This window comes from Prionailurus bengalensis, chromosome C1, assembly GCF_016509475.1.
Source record: "Prionailurus bengalensis isolate Pbe53 chromosome C1, Fcat_Pben_1.1_paternal_pri, whole genome shotgun sequence".
In the NCBI taxonomy this organism is placed as follows: Eukaryota; Metazoa; Chordata; class Mammalia; order Carnivora; family Felidae; genus Prionailurus; species Prionailurus bengalensis.
In genome coordinates, this window is record NC_057345.1 from 27410165 (window position 1) to 27433300 (window position 23136).

Here is a 23136-nt window from a genome sequence, read left to right on the forward strand (position 1 = left end):
TATTGTTTCTGTTTAAATGTCCAATGTCAAGATGACAAGAATTATTAATACCTTGGGCCGCTGTTTCAGTGAAAAGTACACTTTGTGAGGTTTAAAAATATACATCTTTTTGGGGAGAAGTACAGGGAGACATTATATTTCTCTGAAATGTTTCAGTTTATATAAGTAGAACATAATTTTTACTTCTGTGATTAAAAAACAATCATAAAATATGCCCTTATTTAATCAATCAAAAAATGCCTTCTGTGGGGGTACCTGGGTGGCTCAGTCCATTTAGCATCCAACTCTTGATTTTGGATCAAGTCATGATCTCAGGGTTATGAGATTGAGCCCCATGTCAGGCTGTGCTCTGGGCATGGAACCTGGTTAAGATTCTCTCTCTCTCTCTCTCTCTCTCTCTCTCTCTCCCCCCTCTCCCCTCCTCACCTCACACCACCCCTCCCACTGTGCATGCATGTGCTCTCTCTTAAAAAAAAAAAAAGACGCCTTCTGTGTTAGATAGCCTCTTCGTCCTAGTAATTACAGCCTTGTATAATATCCTCTCTTTGAGTAACTTGCTTTTAACCAATAGAATATGGCAACATTGAGGGGTTGTTCTTTCTGTGAGTAGGTTGCAGAAAATCATGACCTCTGTCTTGCTAGTACCCTATCACTTTCTTGGCTGCCGTGCTTTGATGAAGTGAGTTGTCATGTTGGGAGAACCCACATGGCAAGGAACTGAAAGTGACCTCCAGCCAATGGCCCTTAAGGAACTGAATGTTCCCAACAAATAAGACCACAGACCCTGGATTAACACCTTGCTTACAGCCTTGTGAGAGATTCCTGACCTACAGAAATCATGAGATAACAAATGAGTATTGTTTTAAGTCCCTAAGTTTGAGGGTAATTGGTCATGCAGCAATAGGTAACCTTTCTTTATACAAATAATGAAATTTTTTTTAATTTTTTTTTAACGTTTATTTATCTTTGACACAGAGAGAGACAGAGCATGAACGGGGGAGGGTCAGAGATAGGGAGACACAGAATCTGAAACAGGCTCCAGGCTCTGAGCTGTCAGCACAGAGCCCGACGTGGGGCTTGAACTCACAGACCGCGAGATCATGACCTGAACCGAAGTCGGCCACTTAACCGACTGAGCCACCCAGGCGCCCCAACAAATAATGAATTTTTGATAAACTAATTAATAAGTCATCATACAAACCAATGTAAAATAAGTGTAGTCTAGATTGGCACAGCAAATATCTGAAGTCATATACATGTGTTATAACCACATATGTGTCAGAACCAGCTGAGGAGCCTAACTCAGTGTTTTGCAGTCAGGGCACCCTTCAGGGAAGTGGTGGCTCTAGGGCAGGGTTGAATAGGAGTGTGTGTGGGGGGGAGCATATGTATCCCTCACAATCGATGCCTACCCACCCCCCATCTTCAGGCTCAAAGGTGCCTCAGGATGAGAACAATCCCATACGGGGCTCTCAGGCCAAGTCTCCCCTGTCAGACTGAGAGGCCCTTGAGGAGAAACCTCTTGCCAGCCCCATCAGCCACAGCAGGCTGAATACCTCCTCCCCAGTGACTTCCCCCACATCTGTCCCCCAGCTTCCAGTCCAAAAGGGCACCTCAGACGCCATGGAAAAGAGGCCACCAGGCAATGGGTAGAATAGAAACACAAACTCAAGAAATGCATTTCTCTGCCCCAGTTTATTCACCACGGCTTGGTCCAGAGGCCAGGTTCATAGTCAACATGCAAGGGCTAGACACAAAAGCCCCCAGGACCATTGCTTCAGCCTCACTCCCTATACCTTTCACCCACCCACCCATCAGAGATAGAATTCTTTACAGATAGAGCACCCCCATTTTGCAGATAAGGAGAGTAAGCATCATGCCACTGCTCACTCATCAGGATCTTGCATCCTCATGGCTCCAGAGGTAAAGCAGAGAGCTTGGCTACCTTAGTCCTTGGTTCTCCCCAAAATTCACCCACTCTCCTTTTCACAGAGCCTCTGCTCTAGCCTGTCAACCCCCATTTAAAGGGCCATGCAGTGACAGAAGGGATTATGACCCAACATGCTAAGAGCTTCCAGAGGCTGGGCTGAGCTGACACTCACTGTCCCCCACCCCCCCCACCCCACCCCCCGCCAAAGGTTAATGTGGCTCCTCTGGGCCCAGACAGCCTGATTTCAGAAAAAACAGACCAACCTAATTTGATGTCCAGTGTTGCTAAAGCCAGAAAGGCACAGCGAGTAGAGGCACAGAGAGGAAACAGATTTTTTTTTCCCAATAGCCTTGGAATACCATGCCAATTCCTTGCAAGCTTATAAGCACACATTCGCTTTCATCAGAAGCTGAAATCAATATGGTCTGCAACAGCTCCTTTGCTGTGGAGAAGGGTGGTTTGTTTCAAACTGATATTTTAGAATTCCCACTCTCCTATTCTTCACAGGGTTCTGCCGTTATCATCTCCCTTATCATCTCCCCCGTCCCCATCTCCCATGTGCCCCAGGGCAGAGTTCAAGAGGGACAGTTCTTTATCTTCTTCTCTGATCCCATCCCCCATCCCTGCCACGTGTCAATCACCACCCCCAGCTTCCCTCCCTCATACTAATTCTCTACCAATTGCTCAAAAAGCCATGGCAGGCCAGAGCAGCCACCACACTTCCTACAGCAAATCCACCATCAGGGACAACAGCTTCAGTAGAGCAAAGTCTGGGAGGAGTGATGGGGAAGGAATAGGAGAGGTGGCCTGGGAAATCCCAGGAAAGTGGATCAGCACAACCCTCAGATAAATGACGCTAGCCCTCTCTCCAGGGAACAATTGGACCCTGTGGAGAAAAAAAGGCTAGGATTGACAATGGGTAACACAGAGTGTGGATGCCCGACATACACAACTGAATATGTATTTGCACACACCTGCTAGTGAGTCGGCCTGCAAATCCATGCTCCTAATACACCCTTCCCATGCCTGCACTTACTTGCACACAAAGGCCTGCACACACAAGGCTCACTCACAGACACCCACCACAAGCCTGCACACTCAAACTCATTCATATGCACACACACATACCTTTTGCATATATATCCTCACTCGTGCACATATATACACACTGTTGGACACCTGGTTCATGCATACATATACAAACATACTCCCTCTTACATACATGCTACACACACACATATGTACACACCCACACACAGACCTGCACATCAGTTAGCTCATGTGTACTCATGGCACACACAAGCTGATGCACAGGTGCTGATTCACACACGCCTGGACCTGCCTACATGATAGCACGTACATACTCACGCTTATCTGCACTCATACCAGCAATAATCATGTACTTACTTGTGCGCAACCATACACATGCCTACAAATATATACATGTACCCCTGCACCCCTGTGGAGGCACACCCTTAGCCCTGATCCTGGGGCCTGGATGGGACCGCCCTCTGTTGGAGACAACGGATAAGCTCCTTTCGGTTGTCCAGGATGGTGTCGAAGCTCTCCTGCAGACGGGTCTGCTGGTCAACCAACTGGTGCTGCAGGCCCCGGATCCACTGCAGCAGGGCCAGGCGACGGTACATCACCAAGTGCACATGATGCTTCTCCTTTTCCTGCTCTTTGTAGCGCTCCTGAGCCTGCAGCTGCTGCACAGCCTGGGCCACTGAGGGCAGAAGGGGATCTGGAGGGCCTGGGCCTCGAGGGGTCCCACAGACAGGCTCAGGGCTGCTGCTGGGGCTGTCGGTGCTCAGGGAACTGCTGGCATAGCCGTTGTCCTCCAGAGGGGAGCAGACTGTGCTGGCGCCGCTCATCTTCTCCAGCTCAGCTCCGGCGATTTCTGCCCCCTCTGGTGGGCTGCGGACCTCCCCATCAGGGAGTCCAGGGGCCTGGAAGGCCTGGTTGTCAGAGGGCAACTCAGAGGAGCCTCTCATCAGGCTGGGCTCCACCTGGCCTGGCATCCCATGCCAATTCTCATTGGCATCTTTGGCACTCGCCATGAAGTTGGAGTTGCTGTCTGGTTGGAGCTCAGGCTGACATACTCCAGGCGGGCCCCCCAGAAACTGGCCCCCCTCAGCTACCCCTGGCTGGATGGCAAACATCTGGTCTGCAAAGGAGAAGCAGAAGAATGAGTCAAAGCAGGACAGGGTGGGGTGCCTGAAGTCGTGGCAACCTAGCTGTGGGGGCAAAGCAGTGTGGAGGAGGTGGATGCTCCTTCCCAGTCCCTTTCCCTCTGATAACACCTCCCTTTGTGGTATTCCTACTCCTTCTCTGTTGATTCGCGGTCTCCTGCATAGGGTTTTCCCTCAGCTCTCCGAGGCAGGCTGTCTCCTTATTCTGTGCACGTCTTCCCAGATGAACTAATCTTCTGCTATAGCTTCAAGAACCATCAGGTGTTGGTGACTCTCAGATGTGTCTCCAGCCCAGATCCGACTGCTATCCAACTCTGCAACCATCCATAGGCCCCCCAAATTCTACATGTCCCAACCAGCTCTCCCTCTCCAGTGTCCTCAGAAAAATGGCCCACCCTGCATTCAGTCACTCCAGCCAGAAACCTGAGAGCATCCTGGTCTCCTCACTCTGCTTCCTTCCCCCATCTCATTGACCACAAAATGCTGACAATTCTTTCTCTTAAAAACCTGTGTATGTATGCATATACGTCAACACTCACTTGTACTTGGTTCAGGCCATTTCTTACCGGGATTACTGACTGACTGCTGCAGCCTTTTCTGACCTCTGTGCCTCCAGTTAAAAATGTAAACTTGAGGGGCACCTGGGTGGCTCAGTCAGTTGAGAATCCGACTTCAGTTCAGGTCATGATCTCGCAGTTTGTGGGCCTAAGCCCCACGTCGGGCTCTGTGCTGACAGCTCAGAGCCTGGAGCCTGCTTTGGATTCTGGGTCTCCCTCTCTCTCTGCCCCTCCCCAACTCACATTCTGTCTATCTGTCTCTCTCTCTCTCTCAAAAATAAACCTTAAAAAAAATTTTTTTTAAATGTAAACTTGATTGGTCACAGCTCTGAGAGCCCTCCCTAAACTGCTAACCCTCAACATGGCCTACAAGGCTGTGCTTCAGCTGACCCCTGCTCCCCATTTCAGGCTTGCCTCTTGCCACTCTGCCCCTCTCAGAATCCCAAATTTCTCAGAGATCTCAGAATGTGTCATTATTCTGTGTCAATAATGTGTCATTATTCACACAATTCCCTTGGTCCACAATACCCTTCCCTTCCCCTCCCCTGTAAACTCCTTCCTTCTCCACCCAGCAAACTCCTTTTTGTACTTCAAAACGCAGATGTCTGATCCCCACCTCTCTGAAGCCTTCCTGAAGTTCTTCCCACAGCCCCAGCACACATAAATAAGCACAGTTAACTATGCCTTCCCCTGGGTCCCCACTGCACTGGTACTCACTGTTTTGTTCATATCTGTTTCTTGACCCTGGTGCATAGTTGATGGCCAGTAACTGTGCATTTAGTTGTTTTTGGTTTTGTTTGGGGACTATCTTCTAATAGCAGCTTATACATTTGGCTTCCTGACTAGATACCGAGCTCCTCTATATATCCTCTGTCATATTCCTGCACTAAGCAGGTGTCAGTACATAGTTGCTGTGAGAGTGAATGGGGGAGAGGGACTGCATTGGGCTATCTATCCTCTTAAAGAGAAAGCCAACGGTAGCGAGAGGCTACTGCTCAGGCCCAGGGATAGAAGATACGGCTCCAGTTACCTCCTCTGCCCTAGTGAGCAACCGCACCCCCGCCCCGCCCCATCCCCATCCCCATTGACAAGCCTCTCTTCTGACCTTGCCCTCTTCCCTCTGGGTTTACTATCTTGTGCCCCTCCCCTAGCTTGCTCCATCCAGGGGCCCCAGAGGGAGGGCGTATCACACCATTCTTTCCTCCCTAACAACCATTTCTACCAAAATTAGGGTTTGAATTAACAAGAGGTTTCTACTGACTACATATTACAAGGATTAGAAAAATGGGGGATCAGTAAGAGTGAGGGATAGTGTAAGTATAGCAGGGATTAGGAGGTCTTTATAGGTGGTAGTGGGCAAAAGTCCTCGGGGTGTAGCGACGGTCCTTTAGTGACCTACATACTCCCATCCCGCTAAGCAGTCTTGGGGACCTTCCAGGCCCAAATGTTGTCGGTTTGTTTTTTTTTTTTTTTTTCTTTCTTAAACTGGGAGTGGCCGCGAGGGAAGCTGAGATGCGGCGGCTTAGGTGTTAAGGCTCACAGGGTTCTCAGAGATGGTAAAATGGGAACCCAGACACCCTAGGATCAGGCTTCCGTCCAAGCTAATCCGCAGTCGGCCCGGGGTGTGTAAGGCGGCGGGGGTGGGGAGATGGCTCTGTAAGGGTTGGGGAGGCCGCCTCCCTTCCTGCGTAGCCCTGCGGGAGAGGACCCCCACCCCCACCCCTCCGCCTCCAGCAGATAGAGGATAGAGACCATGCTTCCCTAAGCTCCCCACAGGGGGCAGCCCGGAGGAGGCTGCGATCCCCTGCTTGCCCCCCCCCCCCCCCGTCCCGGGGGGCTGGGCCCCCAACCCTCCCCTCCTGCCGGACTCACTGCCTGGACGCGCCCGCCCCGGCGCGGCTGGCTCTGCTCCCGCGGGCCCCGCGGCGGGAACTCGTCTCTGGAGGCTGGAGGGGGGGAGGGGGATGTCTCGAACTGGCCTGGGCGGCCACGCGGGCCGGGCGTGGGGTGCGGGGCTCCCCGGCGACGCGCCCAGCCCCAGGCCCGGACTGCAGAGTCGGGCGGCGTCAGCGCGGCAGACGGGGCGGGGCGGCCGGGCCCACGTGGGCCGGTTCGGGGTTCCGCTGAGCGAAAGGCTAGTCCGGCCAGAGCGCCGGAACCAACTCCCCCGCCTCCTGCAGCCGTGACCGAGGCCTGCCGGGTCGGTTTTTATCTTCCCACTGCATCCATTGGGTCCCTCGGATCGCTTTGCGTCACTGCAGATACGGTGACATTTTCAAAATGAAAATCTAATCATGTCACCATCCTCCTGCTTTTAAGCCTTTCAAATGGCTTCCCTTTTGCAGGGTAAATCCTTGAGGCAGCGGCCACAGGGTTCTGAGCATCTTGTCCTGTCTACCTCTCCAGCTTCATCCTTTGCCCTCCATCTCTGCAACTGGGCTTCACACTCCGTTATGCCACGCGACTTTTGCACACACGGTTCCCTCTACCTAAAATTCTCTTCCCCTTCTCAACTTACTCATATGTCAGCTCTCTTCTCAGATTAACCTCCTCTGACCTCCTAGACAAGATTAGTTTCCCCTTTTATATTTCTCAAGGGCACTTGGTTCCTTTTCATCAGAGCATCTATCACAATTTGAAATGATATATTCATTTTGTGCTTGTTTCATTAAGGTCACTTAATGAAAGCTATGTGTTTGTTTTTTTTTTTTCAATTTATTTGTTTTGAGAGACAACAAGGGAGGAAGGCCAGAGGGAGACAGGGAGAGAGAGAGAATCCCAAGCAGGCTCTGCTCTGTCAGTGAAGAGCCCGATGCAGTGCTTGTTCTCACCGACCATGAGATCATGACATGAGCCAAAATCAAGAGTAGGGATGAGACTGAGCCACCCAGGCACCCCCATGAAAGCTATGTTTTATTATTTATTTATTTATTTATTTATTTATTTAAATAAAGGCTGCCCTTCCTAATCCAAAGGCTGCAGCAATTTTTTAAAATTTTTTTTTAACGTTTATTTATTTTTGAGACAGAGACAGAGCATGAACGGGGGAGGGTCAGAGAGAGGGAGACACAGAATCTGAAACAGGCTCCAGGCTCTGAGCTGTCAGCACAGAGTCCGACGCAGGGCTCGAACTCACGGACCGAGAGATCATGACCTGAGCCGAAGTCGGCCGCTTAACCGACTGAGCCACCCAGGCGCCCCGAAAGCTATGTTTTAAAAAAAGAAAGACTATCTGCTGTGGGACAGGACTGGGCCTTATGTCCTACACTCAGGCCCTGGCACCTTCCTCCCTGCAGGGCAGAGAACTGCTCCATAGTGGCTGTGCCGTGAACCCTTCTCAGTTTCTACTGACTGAAGCCTGATCTTCCTCACTCCCTTCTTCCTTGGAGGAAAAGTGGAGGGTTGGGGATTCAGTTTGCAATCAGAGAGAATAGAGATGCAGTTGGTGCTGACTCTAAATGATAAGAAAGCACTGGCAGGTGTTAGGAAAGTTAGGGCTTCTTAAATAATTTCCTAAGGTAGCCCTAGAAGGGAGATGAGGACAAATTTAGCCTTCAGGGTTCTAGAAGGTCCCTTCCATACCCCTACTTTACCAAGCAAACCGAGCAATTGGCTATACCTCCTTCATGTCCTCCCCACATTAAAAACAAAATAAAACAAAACTAATATGGCTTCATCTTTGAAACATAAAACATTTTAAAATACTCTTGTCTTGGGGCGCCTGGGTGGCTCAGTTGGTTAAGGGTCCAACTTCAGCTCAGGTCATGATCCTGAAATTTATGAGTTCAAGTCCGGCATCAGGCTCTGTGATGACAGCTCAGAGCCTGGAGCCTGCTTTGGATTCTGTGTCACCCTCTCGGTCTACCCGCCCCCCCCCCCCCAATGTTCTGCTTCTCTATCACTCTCAAGAATAAATGAATAAATAAACATTTAAAAAAATTAAAATGCTCTTGTCTTTCCCTCATCTCTTTCTTTTGCTTTTATCTCCTACTCCATCTTTTTTATTTTAATTTTTAAGTTTATTTATTTAGAGAGAGACAGAGCGAGCAGGGGAGGTGCAGAGAGAGAACGAGGGAGAGAGAATCCCAAGCAGGCTCCAAACTGTCATCACAGAACCTGATGTGGGGCTAGAACTCACAAACCATGAGATCATGACCTGAGCAGAAACCAAGAGTCAGATTCTTAACCAACTGAGTCACCCTGCTACCCAGTCCCCTACTTCAGCTTTTGCTATTTTTTTAGACCTCAGCCCCATTTCTACATCAGATGCTGAAGCCTAACTAGTCTTCCTTTTTCCCTTACCCATTGCAAGTTCCCCTTGCCTTTAGACAGGTGACCCAATGAGGTGACCCAAATCCTCACTCCTAAAGGCTCTGAGCCTGGGGGGATTTAGAGTTATGCAGGTCTTCCTGTGCCATACAGCCATGTCAGATAGTTGTTTGGTGGGCCCAGAGCTGCTCCTCTCTGCCTCTCTTGTGGACTCCATCTCTCCCAGCTCTAACCATGTGGGTCAAATGGGAGCCCGGTGAGTCCAGGCATAGGAACCCCACTCCAGGTGAGTCCCTTCTCTGGGACTTTCTGAAATAAAAGGAAGACAAAGCTGAGAAGATGTATGGGCAGGGCTTTAGCAACCACATTCCCTGCCAAGTGGAAGTCAGTTTGGAGTAGGAGTAAATGATGCTTACACACAGAAGCAGAGACAAAAGACAGAAGTCCTGGTGATGTTCTGGTCCCTGTTTCCTGAGGCCTTTCTATAACTTCCAATAAGGCCCTTGTTTTCTCAAGCCCACCTTGAGTGGAATTTCCTTTGCTGGCAATCAAAAGAATCCTGATTAATACAAGAGCACAAGGTAGTGGCCCAGGGGTCCCCCTCATATACCTCTCAGCCCTCATTAAGGAGTGGCATCTCTGTTTCCCCTTGGTAGCCATTAGCAATCCAGCTTACACTGTGACCTCCTTTGAAATGCAGTGGAATCATCTCAGTGTTCCCACATTATAATCATTTCTCCCAAGACGCTGAAACCTCCTGACCTGTAGAAGCTAGAATGTCAGAAACAGGAAGCAAACTCTTCGAGAACATCATTAGGTATACTCACGTAACATGCCACACCTATCTCTGCCTCTTCATACGGATTCTGGCTACAAATGACAAAGAATTATATACTGACTGTTGACTTAAAGCCTCTTGTACTCTGCAGGGCAGCACACAAATGGGCATAGTTCTAAATAACTTAATATCTGAGAAGTCAAGTGAATTCCCACAGCATCAGATTGTTGTAGCCTCTCTTCTCTCAGTCAAGGGTAAAGTTGTGTGGGATACTCCAGCACTGTGTAATTAATGCAGTAAGTGCTCAGACAGTGGTCCTGGCCGCTCCATAATTTTCAGAAGGCTGGGAGCCTTGAGAACAAAAAACCCTAGGAAGGTGGGGGTGTCCATGTCTGCATGATCACAGACAAGCAGATGTATAGATGTCCATGATCCATTCACCAGAAGTTTCTGCAGTCAGGATGCCAAGGAATCAGTCATTCCAGGTAGAGCGGTGTCTGTGGCTGTGTCTACCCAGCTACATAGATTATAAAGACTGAATTGGCAAGGACACAGAAATCACTAGAGATGGCCAGTAGCAGCCCAAATAGGCCAGCCCTGGGAAGTGGGTAGATATCCTGGCAGGCAGACAGATGTCAGAGCCAAGAGAGACTAGCAATGAGTAACTAGTGCTAGGTGCTAAAGGGCCTAGAGTGTCAGACAAGGAGATAAGGGAGATGAGAGGTATTTCTACCCCAGGAAATAGGACAGGCATAAGAGTTGCTTCCTCTATAGGTGGATAATTTCTCAGTGTCAGTACTTCCAGGAAGAAAGAGGTGGGTGGGATCAAGGTGTTTCAGCCTCAAAGACATTATTTCTTCCTATCCATTCACTCGCATTCAGTACAGAGTGCTCACTTTGGGTCAGGTGCTGTGTTGGGGATTCAGAGCAGGATCAGAGCTGGTGGTGACCTTGTGCAACTCCCTGTTTAGAAAGGGAAATAGAAAAGAGTGGGCTATACAATGTATAGGTCCTACAACAGAGTTACAAGGAAAAAGCAATGAGTACAAAAGAGGGTAAGGAAAGCCTTCACAGAGGGGGCTTTAAAGGATGAATGGAAGCTCACCCAGAGAAAGCAGGAGAAAGCAGAGGAGACTGTATGTGGTGTGTATGTTCAGAGTGTGGCCAGGGTGACTGGAGCTTGAGGGGAAATGGAGGTAAGAGATGAGGCTAGAGGATAAAGTTGGCCCAGTTGTGAAAGGCTTTGACCATCATTCCAAGGAGCTTGAGCTTCACCCTGTGGGCAGCAGGGAAATAACCGAGCAAGCCCCCAAAACTTCCATGTCAGAACAAAGCACAGGCGTCTAGTCCTGGAGGACAAGCTATATTGCCACCTGCTTTCTTCTCCTTCCCTGAGCTCAGATCATCTGTCAACTTCTCCACAAGGCTTTGGAAACTTAGGCAAATCAAAACATTTTCAACTTCCCAGATTAAATAAAGATAATATGCCTTGAACATTGTAATTGTGAACACTGGACTCCCAGGGCTAAGCACAGCCCTGGAGGACCTTTGATGTACCAGAGAATCCTTAAGGAAGATTAGAAGGAAATCATTCCCCAGAATTTGCTCACCTTAGGAAAGAAGGCCTACAAAGCTGGTGACCTACTTATTTTGTTCATCCATTTCCCTGCTGCCTTTTAAAGGTAAAATGACACTCTCCTCTATCAAGAAATTGCTGGGGCACCTGAGTGGCTCAGTCGGTTAAGCATCCAACTCTTGGTTTCAGCTCAGGCCGTGATCTCATGGTTCATGAGTTCGAGCCACATGTTGGACTCTGGGTTGACAGTGCAGAGCCTGCTTGGGATTCTCGCTTCTCCTCTCTCTGCCCCTCCCCTGCTTGTGCGTGTGCTCTCTCTCAAAATAAATAAATAAACTTAAAAATTAAAAAAAAGAAATTGCTGTGTGATCACTTTAGGTAAGACATGTCCATTCCCCACCCCCAATATGGCTGTTTTCTCAGCTGTTAAAATGAGTGGGAAGTATATCAAATCTGAAGTTTTAAAGCTTTTTTTTTTTTAAACCTTGGAATCTTTTTTTTTTTCCCCAAACAAAATCTATGCAGTATATCCAGTTTGAGATCTTGTCTCCTCCCTGAGCCCTCCACTATAAATGGCTCCCGAAGAAGCTCACAGGAAGCTTTTAAAGCTCAGTCAAGGCACAATTTCAAATGCCCTGCACCACAAAAACCTAGAAGACAGATCCTTCCATTCACCATCCCTGCCTCCCCTAAAGGGAACAAGCGGGTGTTTTGGAGCTGCTGGAGAATGAAAGGTGGTGTAGACTCTTTCTCCTCAGTGCACCCAAGTGGTAAATGGCCTCTTCCACCAGGAGACCAGAGAGACAAATCTTAGATCCCGAGGCTATGGGAAACTCTACAGCCCACAACAGAGGGAGTGAGCTAGAGTTGATCAGGAGGACTGAGAGAAGGGAGTGCCTGTTCCACCCCCTTCCTAGCAGCTGCCTCTGTGGGCTCCATAATCCCCATGCCCTCTCCCCCACTGCACCCTCTGGCCGCCCACCACTCCTCCACCCACCCCATTCATCAGTAGGAGGGCACCGTATCAGTACAGCCTTTCAGGGCCTGACAGGTCCTTTCTGGGTGCCCCCCACATGTAACCACTTAACCCCCAACACAAAGGGCCAGGCTGAATGGGCTTGGAGCCGGCGGCTCGTGCAGAGGGGGAGGCCTCAATAGGATTTGGGGAGCTGGGTGTATAAACCTCTCTGCTCCAGCAGTCTTCAATGGAGGAGCTGGAGTCGGGGCATGTGCCGAGGGGTGGAGCCCGGCAGCTGCATCCCACCCCTGAACAATGATTTATTCATTCTCCCAGCACACACAGAGAAAACAGGCTTGGGGAACGTGGCCCCACAAATCGCCCGTGGCCTCAGCTGATTCCCATGGCAATCACAGCAGTTCCGAGTGCCCCCTCCCCCTTGTAATGTCTTGCCTAAAGCCTGCCCTTCCTCTTCCCCACCAGCAAGTAGAGTGCAGTATGATGTTATGGGAGGCCTTTGGTAGCCAGAAGTTCAGGCGGCCTTGCTCTGTGAATTGGCTCCACCCAATCTCAACCTCACTGTCTCAGAAAGCTTCCTGGTCAGGTTTTTCTCAAACCCATTTCACAGCCAGAGAAACTGATGCAGAAAAAGAAAAAAAAAAAAAAAAAGGGCACATAGCTTGACCCACCTCAGGACTGCCCCAGGGGAAGGACTGAAAAAGAAGCAGGGAGTTGGGGGTTCAGCTTGGAAATAACTGACAAGTAAAGGGGGTGCCATAAAGGCTTTCTGGGTGAGTTATTGGCTGCTAACAAAAGGTACCCTATATGTTGTCCCCACGCCTTTCCCCAGCCCCCATCCTCCAGCCACACCTGGCTCTGATTCCTGTTACAATCTTTGGGAGAAACTTTGGGGATGAGGGAACAGAATGAAGACAGTTAAGCAGAGATGCTAAAACCAGTAGATTAAAAAATATGTTGGGGAGGGGGTGCCTGACTGAGGGTAGAGCATGAGACTCTTGATCTTGGGGGCATGAGTTCAAGCCCCACGTTGGAGGGGGTGTAGACTGAACTTAAATTAAAAAAAAAAAAATCTTGAAAAAAATGTCAGGTGGGTAGGTGGTTTCAAGAAGCTGAATTGTGACATTTGTTTTTGACTTCTAGCCTCCACACCTCATGTGTCACCAGGGCCAGATAAAAAAAAAAAAAAAATCATCATAATAAATAAAACTAAAAATCAATAATGTTAGCAGAACAGGGAGCACCAGATTGAAGTGACCATCCTCAGACTGGCCCCTGGGCCTCCTGGCCCCAAGTTCATAATTACCCTGTCACACAGAAAACAAATCTATTGCAGGTGGAAGTGTGGGGAGGTGGGAGATCCTGGGCAAGGGGTTTGCCCAGCTGAAGAGGGGGAAGGGGTGCAACAGGAAGACAGATTGGCCTTTGGTGCTGGGCAAGAGGGGGGTGGTTTGAGACTGACAAAATCTAAAGCCTTGAGAATTTCAGAAAGTTTTCTTCCCTTAGACAGGAGGATAGATGCACTAAGGGAGGTAGGTGATCTTCCTAATACTGAACAGTAGTGGTGGGAAGTCAGAGGGAAGTCAGGGAGCCCACTTCGAGGAGTGGGGAGGGCGGCTGCTATGCGGCGGCTGCTATGCTGCTGCTGCCCTCTGGTGGGCATAAAAAGACAGTATCAACACCTCCAATGCTGGAAACCTGCTGGAAACTGGAGTCTGTCCTTCCCTGTTCTAAAGTCTTGGCCACCAGGACTAGCACACCCCAGGAAGCAGATGCAGAGACATTTTAGCATGCAGGACACTTATTACTAAGTGCCTTTGGGATCAGTATCTGTGGAAGGTTGGAGAAAGAAGCTAAACTACCATTCAGGCCCCTGATAGCCTCAGTCAGCCCCTCAGGGAACTCTGAAAGGTTGGATGGCCCTGCAGAATTATCCCCAAATGAGCTGAGATGGGCAGCCCTTTATACTCCTGTCATTGGATGAGGGCCATGCTGGAAAGTGGCATGATCTCAGGCAAGGGGTTCTCTGCTACGGAGGCAATTCCCAAAGGGGCTGACCATGGAAGGCTGTCTGCAGAGAATGCTCCCAGCAACTGGGCCAAAAAGGCCTTCCTCGAAGGGGAACAGGGCAGCCCATCATGCTCTACCCCACACATCACAGATACTCATTAAACTTGTGTTAAGTGAGTGGCACGGTTAGATCATGCCTCAGGTTCCAGACTCAGTAGGGACAGCCCACAGGTCTGTTATTCAAGCAACTGATCTTTGGAAATGGTCAAGGGAGCCTTAATGCTTGAATTCATGGGTTCATTCATTCAACAAACATTCACTGAAGTTTACCAGTGCCAGGCCTGGAGGGAGACACTTTACAAATGGTTTTCTTTCTTAATCCTCACAACTGTGAAGCTAGTATTAATTTAGATTATTCAGATGAGATCAAGTTATTAAGTGGCTTTCACAGTCCAGCAACACTTTAAAAACTGACACAATGGGACAAGTGCTATTGCTGCTGTCAAGGGTTCTTCGGGCCACAAAGGGTCTTGGCTCTGTTCTGTGTGTGTGCATGTGTATATGTAGAGAAATGTCTCTCTCTCTCTGCTTTTAGCCAGAGTATTTTCTCTATCACATGGAATCCTGCTTTCATGGCCACTTGTTTGAAATCCTTTCTAACAGCGTTTCTCCCCAGAGGTAACAGAAGTATGGGCTTTAAAAATTCCTGGTTGTAGCTACAGAACTACCTCCTTCCCTGGATATTTAAAGGATAGACCACTCTTAATCCCCAGTGTTCTTAGGCCATCTGATAATTAGAAAGTCATGAAAGGCTGACTTCTACCCCTAATGTCTAACTTCCCGATCTGCGTGATCATGTGGGGATAACCTTAAAGGGACAAGAGTTGGAGGTTTCTGCTCCTAAAACCTCTCTGTACCCTGTACCTCTCACTAACCCAATTTTGTAGGAGGTAAGGGTTGGAGAGATAGAGAAAGTTGTCAGCTGCTGTTCAATTACAGCCCTGACAGGTTCTCATTGTTGAGAGTTCTCTGGGCACTCCCAGCCAGCAACATAAAGATTTTAGTTTTCTCATTTAGATTCCAATCATAAAGAACTTGAAGGAAAATGAGGTGGGGAGGGGGAAGTTTGGTATCATGGAGCAATTTCTGGGTCTGACTACAGAGAAACAAAGTACCCTCAATACTCCTCACCCCCTCCCAGCCACACACACACACACACACACACACACACACACACACACACGCCTTTCCTCCTGGGCCCCCAGAACCTAATTTTTCACATTTGGAAAATCCAGATGATTTTTGCCTGGGTCCATCTGGTTTTCCAAATAACCTGTCTTTTTGATAAATAACATAAGTTAAATTAGACAAGACAAAGAGGGGGTGGGCAGTCAGCTTTTTTCCTTTCCTCAGCCTCTGAGAGAAAGACAGGGTTTGAAAAACATGTACCATGACTCACTCCCAACCCTGCCCTAGCACTTTCCACCCCTTAGACTGGGCCCAGCGATTCCCCAGCCTGCAGCTGGGAGCTGCCTCTTCACCCCCACCCAGAGCCCACCAGCCTTCAAGAACAACAGACTGTGGTTCTTTCTGAAATGAAGGGAAAGAACCCAGGTGTTCAGCCCCATAGCTTCCTCTGATCACCCTTAGGCTGTAGCTACTTCAAATCCCCTCTTCCCATTATGTATCCCACCACAGGGAAGAACTAGATCAATAAACTGAAAATGAAAACCTTTAAGGTGAGAGAAGAGAGGACAGGAAGAGGGGACGGGAAGGACGTGGATAGTACAGACAGACAATACAACTACTAGGGACAGAGATCAGCACCTACATCTCAAAAGGTAAAGTCTGAGGTGACACCAGCTGTCCATAAAGCCATGCCTATTTCCCCAGCTTGCTGCGAGTGTCCAGGTACACAGCTGGCTTCCATCCCAACCACTCCCACCGGTCCCAGCATAGAGCCAACCCAGGCAGCATGGGCTGGTGGCTCTGGCAAGGCTTGACTTCTCCCCACTCAGCAGATCATAATGAGGCATGAGCCTCACCCCATCCTCAGCAGTGGGCTAGTGGGCATTAGTGCAGTCTCTTACATGTACTCAACCATTTCACATTAATTTGTACCTCTGATCCTAACCACAACCCTGTGAGCTAGACCAAGCCATTTCACTCTGGCCTCATTTTCCAGTTGAGGAAAAAAGTTCAGAGAATGAATTATCTAAGGTCATGCCACTTGTAAGCTGCAGAACAAGGATTTATGGTTTCACACAGCTATCATCTCTATTCTGTCCCACACTGAAAAGCTTCTTTGTATGCAGTTCAGCTCCAAGCTTTTCACCATTAGCTCTTCCAGGCTTCAAATCACTCCTTGCTCAGTAAGTATTTGTTGAGTAATTCTATATGCCAGGTATGGCACCATCTATGCTTTTTTTTTTTTAAGATTTTATTATTTATTATTATTTTTTAAGTGTTTATTTTTGAGAGAGAGCTCAAGCAGGGGAAGGGAGGATCCAAAGTGGGCTCTACGCTGACAGCAGAAAGCCCAATGCAGGGCTTAAATTCATGAGCCATGAGACTCAACCGACTGAGCCACCAGGTGCCCCTAAAGATTTTAACTAATCTCTACACCTAACATGGGGCTTGAACTCACAATGCTAAGATCAAAAGTTGCATGCTTTATGGAGTGAGCCAGCCAGGCACCTCTTTCCATTTTTTGACAAAACAGATATGGTCTGTTTTTACAGAATTTAGTCTAATGGGGGAGGCAGACCTAAACAAACATTAAGGTGACAAACTGTGATAAAAGATCCAAAAGAAAAGGAAAACTAGCAGAGGTAAACTGATTAAAAAAGGGGTGGTAATGAAAGGCTTCTCAGGGGAAGTTAGATCGAAGCTAACACCTGGAGATTTATACATTAGCCAGACAAAGATGAAGCGTGGAGAGAAGGGCATGCCAGGAAAAAGGAAGAACACTCTGGAAGGCCCTGATGTGGAAGAAGAGTGGAAAGGAGATTGAGAGACAAAGCTATATCACAGAGGGCCTTGTAGGCTTGAACTTCATTCCGAATGCAACGGAAGACATCGAAAGATTTTAAATGAGGACATGGCATCCTCCAATTTATGTTTATACCAAGGTTACCCTCTGGCTGCTGTGCATAGATTGAGTGGAAAGGGAGCAAAACTAGGAGAGAGATCAGGAGGCTACCACAGTACCCTGGCAAGAATTATGGAAACTTGGAATAGGGCATTGGCTACAAAGCCGGAAGAGAGGTGATTCAAGGTGCAATTTGGAAGTAGAAATAACAGGAGTTGGTTTTGGAAGGAAGGAGATATCAAGAATGCCCTTATAGGGGTGCCCGTCTGGCTCAGTTGGTGGAACACGTGACTCCTGATCTTGGGGTTATGAGTTCAAATTCCACGTTGGATGTAGAGATTATTTAAAAATAAAATCTTAGGGGCGCCTGGGTGGCGCAGTCGGTTAAGCGTCCGACTTCAGCCAGGTCACGATCTCCCGGTCCGTGAGTTCGAGCCCCGCGTCGGGCTCTGGGCTGATGGCTCAGAGCCTGGAGCCTGTTTCCGATTCTGTGTCTCCCTGTCTCTCTGCCCCTCCCCCGTTCATGCTCTGTCTCTCTCTGTCCCAAAAATAAATAAACGTTGAAAAAAAAAAAATTTTTTTTTTAAAAACTAAAAATAAAATAAAAAAATAAAATCTTAAAAAAAAATTTTTTTACGTTTATTTATTTTTGAGACACAGAGACAGAGCGTGAAAGGGGGAGGGGCAGAGAGAGAGGGAGACACAGAATCTGAAGCAGGCTCCAGGCTCTGAGCTGTCAGCACAGAGCCCAATGCAAGGCTCCAATTAATGAATCGCGAGATCATGACCTGAGCCAAAGTCAGATGCTTAACCGAATAGGCCACCCAGGTACCCCTAAAAATAAAATCTTAAGAAAGGGTGTGTGTGTGGGGGGGCCACCTGGGTGGCTCAGTTAGTTAAGTGTCCAACTTTTGATTTTGGTGCAGGTCATGATCCCAGGGCAGAACCTGCTTGAGATTCTCTCTCTGCCCCTCCCTAGCTCTCACACATGCCCTCTCTCTCTCAAAATAAACAAACATTAAAAAAAAAAAAAGAACGGCCTTATAAATTAAATAAGTCACGGACATGTAATATTCAGCATGGTGATTATAGTTAATGATATGGTATTGCATACTTCAAAGTTTCCAAGAGAGTAGATCACAGAAGTTCTTATCACAAAAAACAAATTTGTAACTATGTGTGGTCATAGATGTTAACTAGACTTACTATGGTGATCATTTCACAATATATACAAATATCAAATCATTATAATGTATATCTAAAACTAATATGTTACATGTCAATTACAACAACTAAAAAGAAAATCTTTTCAACTCAGATTTGAAGGAATGATAAAATGAAATAGAATTTTTATAACTTAATAAAAAAAAAAGAATGCCTTTTAGGTTTCTAGCCTGAGTGACTGGGTTTATGAAGTACCTTTTACTGAATGAGGAATGCTGGAGTAAGAGCAGATTTTTAGAAGGAAGGAAGATCACATTTTTCCCCCTTAAAGTAAGCTCTGGGCCCAACGTGGAGCTCAAACTCACAATCCCAAGATCAAAAGTTGCATACTCCATTGACTGAGCCAGCCAGGCACCCCAAGGAAGATCACATTTTTAAGATGCTTTTTAAGATCACACATTTGAGATGCTTATGAGACAATGGGCCTTTTAACGAGTTGTCTACAAACATTATGATTGTGACAACGGGAATTTCATATTTATGCTTGCAGAGTAGCACTTGGCATAATACGTTCACATATTTTCCAACTTAAGCCTCACAGCAACTCTGAGACAGGCATGAATTACTATTCTCATTTTATACATATAAATGGAGGCTCTGAAAGGTGTGGTATTAGTATTCATTCAACCTTTACCAGGCAACACTACATTCCAGGCCATGTGTCAAGGAATGAGTAGAGGGACATCTGGCTGGCTCAGTCGGTAGAGCATGTGCCTCTTGATCTCGGGGTTGTAAGTTCGAACTCTACGTTGGGTGTAAAAATTATTTAAAAATAAAATCTACACTAAAAAAAACAAAAAAAGAATGCAAGGCAGAAGACAGACTACCATCTCAAATATGATATAATCAGATAGCATGACACTCTTCCCAGAAATACACTCCCCTATCCTTAGGTAAACAAGTCTGAAGACGGGAAGCCCCATGAGTTATTAAACAAGTACAGGAGACAAAGACCAAAAATGTGCAGTTTGAACCATTAGAAATTCTCAAAGGGTACAGTTTATGGAGCAGTTGAGATGAGGGGATTGCACAGGGAGCTGAGCAGCTTGTCCCTATGGTGCTTTGGTGAACAGAACCTGATGCTTTATGGAAGAGGCCCTAGAATGGTTTGTGCAACTGTAGACTGAATTAGTGAGATCAAAGACCTGTTTACGTGAAGTAAATGCCATGTGTTCCTACCCCATGGTGTGGAACTAGGAGGCAAAAGGGCTGACATTGAGCATATCTATCTCACAGATGCATGGGCTCTCACCCCTCCAGGTATGCCATTTCCAAGCTAGTTGAGCTGAGTGCTAGCAGGAGCTATAACAGCAGGCCCTGGGGTTTCATTAGAACATAGCTGAAGCTGATGGCTCAATGTTTTGGGCACAAGCATATGGGTCAGGTTGCAACTCTCTGCTCCAATCTTGTCAGCAAGGTCAAGACTTAGTTTGCCTTAAACAACTATACTGGCATGGGAAAAAGTCACCTAGTGATTAAGACTCAACTTTTCTTTCTCCAAAGAGTGCTTTCTTTCCAGAGCCTAGAACAGAAACCATACGCTAGATTTCTTGTGCACTGCTTTTCTTATCCTCAGTGGTCAATCAATTCCAACCCTCTTCATCTCTCCTCCCCAAAAAAGGATATGAGAAAGCAAGAGGGGAGAAATACCTAGCCCTCCTTCCCAGTTCTTTTGCAAGGCAAAGGCTACCTGTCTTGGGCACTGTTTAAAGAGCTCAAAGGGGTGTGCCTGGGTGGCTCAGTCAGTTGAGTGGCTGAGCATCTTAACTCTTGATTTTGGCTCAGGTCATGATCCCAGAGTCGTGGGATCAAGCCCTATGTCAGGCTCTGCACTGAGCATGGAGCCTCCTTGAGATTCTCTCTCCCTCCTTCCGCCCCTCTCCCCGACTCATGTGTTCGCTCTCTCTTAAAAAAAAAAAAAAAAAAAAAAAGCTCAAAGGGAGGGGCATTAACTCTCATTTTGGACCCACAGCTGCCAATCAGAGGGCTCTAACAACAGGTACCATGTATGTAAAGTCTCTTTACCTGTACTGAACCCAAACCACTTTGGGAGTGAATATGATCAATTAAGCTGAGAGGTCAGGGAGGGACAACTGCCCAGCCTCTCTCTCTAGACCCAGAGGGCTTCCCTGGGAGGGAGGCAGCCTGAAAACAATGCTCCTCGATATTACACAGGGACTGACCTAAGAATGAGCACCCAATCTGGATGGCAAACCCTGCCTTCAGGCATTGAGATTTATTGAAACACTACATACATATTAAAACATCTTTATATACATTTTCCCCATTAAAAGATTACAAATATACAAATTCTCTCAAAGTCAGCATCTTGTGTATTAAAAACAATTGTAGAAAACCTATACCCTAATTCCAGCAATTAAATTGGTGTTTCCCATTTGCCAATAAAAAACTGGCACAATTCATCCAATTTCTCAAGTCCAGCTCCTGTCACTGAAACCACAGTATTCACATGGAACGTTTTTCCAAAGCAGCAGTGACACTCAGTTCTAAGGGGGGAAAAGATCTGCCTAAAGTTCTAAGAGCCTCATGATTTTTCAGGGAAAATTGGGAGTGGGGGGAATTACGTTCAACAATATTTTGATTATAAACTCCATAGTGGTCTTCTTTCTAAATAAGTAATGACAGATTAAAGTGTCCTCTGGTCAGGGCAATGTAATAAACCCAGCTGAATGTGATAAATAATAGTTATATTTTTGTGTGTGTCACGATGAGAAGGGAGGTCCTTGAGCAACATTGTTGCACGTTGAGAATTTAGTCCCAGGAGAGAGCTCTCTGCACTCCCCATCAGATATGTAATGTGGAAAGACACTGGGTGTAACCCTTTATCTTTATCCTTGTAGTCCAGAAAATTAGGGCCAAGATCTTTCTGACTGGGGACCAACTGAGTCCTTATTATAAGGGAAGCAAATGTTAATTGGCAAGTTGAGGCTGCCTAGGGAAGATGCATGCAGGAAAATAGAAGGGGCAAGACAAATATAAAGGCCCATCTATTAGTTCCCAGGTCCTCTAAAAAGGCTCTCTTTCACAGAGTACAGGTCACCGTGGTACACGTCTTAGTGTGTGAAGGATTCATTCTGGTGTCAACATTCACTGTTTTCTGTTTTTCTCTGTAATGACACATTTTTTCTTCTCCTTCTCCTCCTCTAACCACACCTTTCACACCTAACCTCCTCTAACCACCCCTATCAACCCAGGAGGCTGCTAGGACAAAATGTCAAATATATAATGGAGGAAGTGAGCCTTCACCCAAGTACCCATGAGTTATTGTTGTAAACACTGTAGAATTAAGATTAGTGGCTAACCCAGGAAATAATACTAAGAAAGGAAAAAGATGTCCAGAGCCATGCAGTGGAAAGAACTGGAATCTCTGTCCATAATCTTAATGCACTGATTATGAAGGAAGGGGGGCAGGGATCATCCACATGAACATCGATTCCAACCTTCAATGCCAGAAACTTCTCAAGCAGTCTCAACATAGGTGCCATCAACCCTGATGGTGTTAGCTTTCCAAGTATCTGAAGATGCTTTGCTTCAATCCTGAAGTACTATCATCTGTTTTGAGGCGCTTAGGTGAAGGGGATGTCATTAAAGATGGACCCCTTCTCCTTACCTAGAGAGCAGAGAAAGAATCAGGATCAGCTCAAGACCCTCATACAAGTACTTACCTTCAATTAGCTCTTTAGGAACTCATAGTTAAATCATGGATGTTTAGAAAAAAAAAAAGAAATATAAACTTTCCAGGAAAGTTTCAAAGCTGATTACCTACTGGGTGTAGCAGTCCTCTTGTACCTTATGGGGAGTGCAAGATTAACCCTGCAGCATAAGCCTTTAAGTCAGAAATATCTATATTTTCTATTTAAAAATAAATAAATAAATCTTGCTGTGGAGAGCCACCAAACAAGTCCTCAAATTCCCTACCTGAGGCTTAGATGATTCCTTCGCTGCCTCAGCCTTAACAGGAGAAAGTGTGTGGAAGACAAAGTTTCTTAAATTTCGGGGCGCACTGGGGTTGAGGTCAGAGAGGGCAGCCAGTTTCTGAAGCACGGCTTTGGGCTGGTTTAGCAGTGAGCCTGTCTTCAGCTGAAGAGAGAAGAGTTGTTTGGCATCAAATCCCAAGTGTCAAGGAAAGAATGAGAAGTCAGTCCTTCCCTGCCTCCCCCAGGTCTTGAGGGGACATATTCCTACCCCACCAAGGAGAAAAGGAACAGCAAACTCCTTTGACATCTACTTTCATTTCCTGTAGCCACCTCCCTCCCCTTGACGATAGAGTATTCCCTTAGCCTGACCGGGACCTATATAAACTTGCAGATTATGACATCAGGTTAACAAAGTCCCCAACCAACCTGGTGAGCACTTTCTGGCCTGATGGCTTCAAAAGGATTTCTGAGTAAAGACTTTGGTTCTTGAATAACCACAGTGCGACTGGCTGAAAAGAAAAGACAGAGAGGCTTGTTCTGGGCAAAGCTAGGTAAATTAAACAAGCTAAGAAACCTGTAACTAAACTAAAGCTTT

General features: G+C 47.0%; 2 protein-coding genes across 4 annotated transcripts in view; both read right to left on the reverse strand.

Moving 5' to 3' along the window:
* Positions 1–1676: 1676 nt before the first annotated feature.
* Positions 1677–6778, reverse strand: CC1H1orf216 (chromosome C1 C1orf216 homolog). Of its 2 annotated transcripts, none has more exons than XM_043574464.1 (3): positions 6552–6778; positions 3404–4097; positions 1677–2816 (listed from the first exon to the last, which is right to left on the reverse strand). In XM_043574464.1, the coding sequence occupies exon 2, from the start codon at positions 4090–4092 to the stop codon at positions 3406–3408; it is 687 nt and encodes a 228-aa protein (XP_043430399.1). In that variant the 5' UTR covers positions 4093–4097; positions 6552–6778; the 3' UTR covers positions 1677–2816; positions 3404–3405. The 2 variants fall into 2 exon arrangements, with proteins under 2 accessions (XP_043430399.1, XP_043430398.1); XM_043574463.1 differs by having other exon boundaries at positions 3380–4097.
* A 14028-nt stretch (positions 6779–20806) lies between these two features.
* Positions 20807–23136, reverse strand: part of CLSPN (claspin) — a 33207-nt gene continuing 30877 nt past the window's right edge. For both annotated transcript variants that reach the window (XM_043574466.1, XM_043574467.1), the window contains exons 23-25: positions 22968–23050; positions 22543–22704; positions 20807–22234 (exon numbers count right to left, since the gene is read on the reverse strand). In XM_043574466.1, coding sequence (XP_043430401.1) covers positions 22124–22234; positions 22543–22704; positions 22968–23050 — 356 coding nt within the window. In that variant the 3' untranslated portion in view covers positions 20807–22123. The remainder of the gene's footprint in view (positions 22235–22542; positions 22705–22967; positions 23051–23136) is intronic.

Bases quoted from the DNA above. Each gene is read 5' to 3' on its own strand.
- CC1H1orf216 (XM_043574464.1), bottom strand. From the start codon at position 4,092: ATGTTTGCCATCCAGCCAGGGGTAGCTGAGGGGGGCCAGTTTCTGGGG.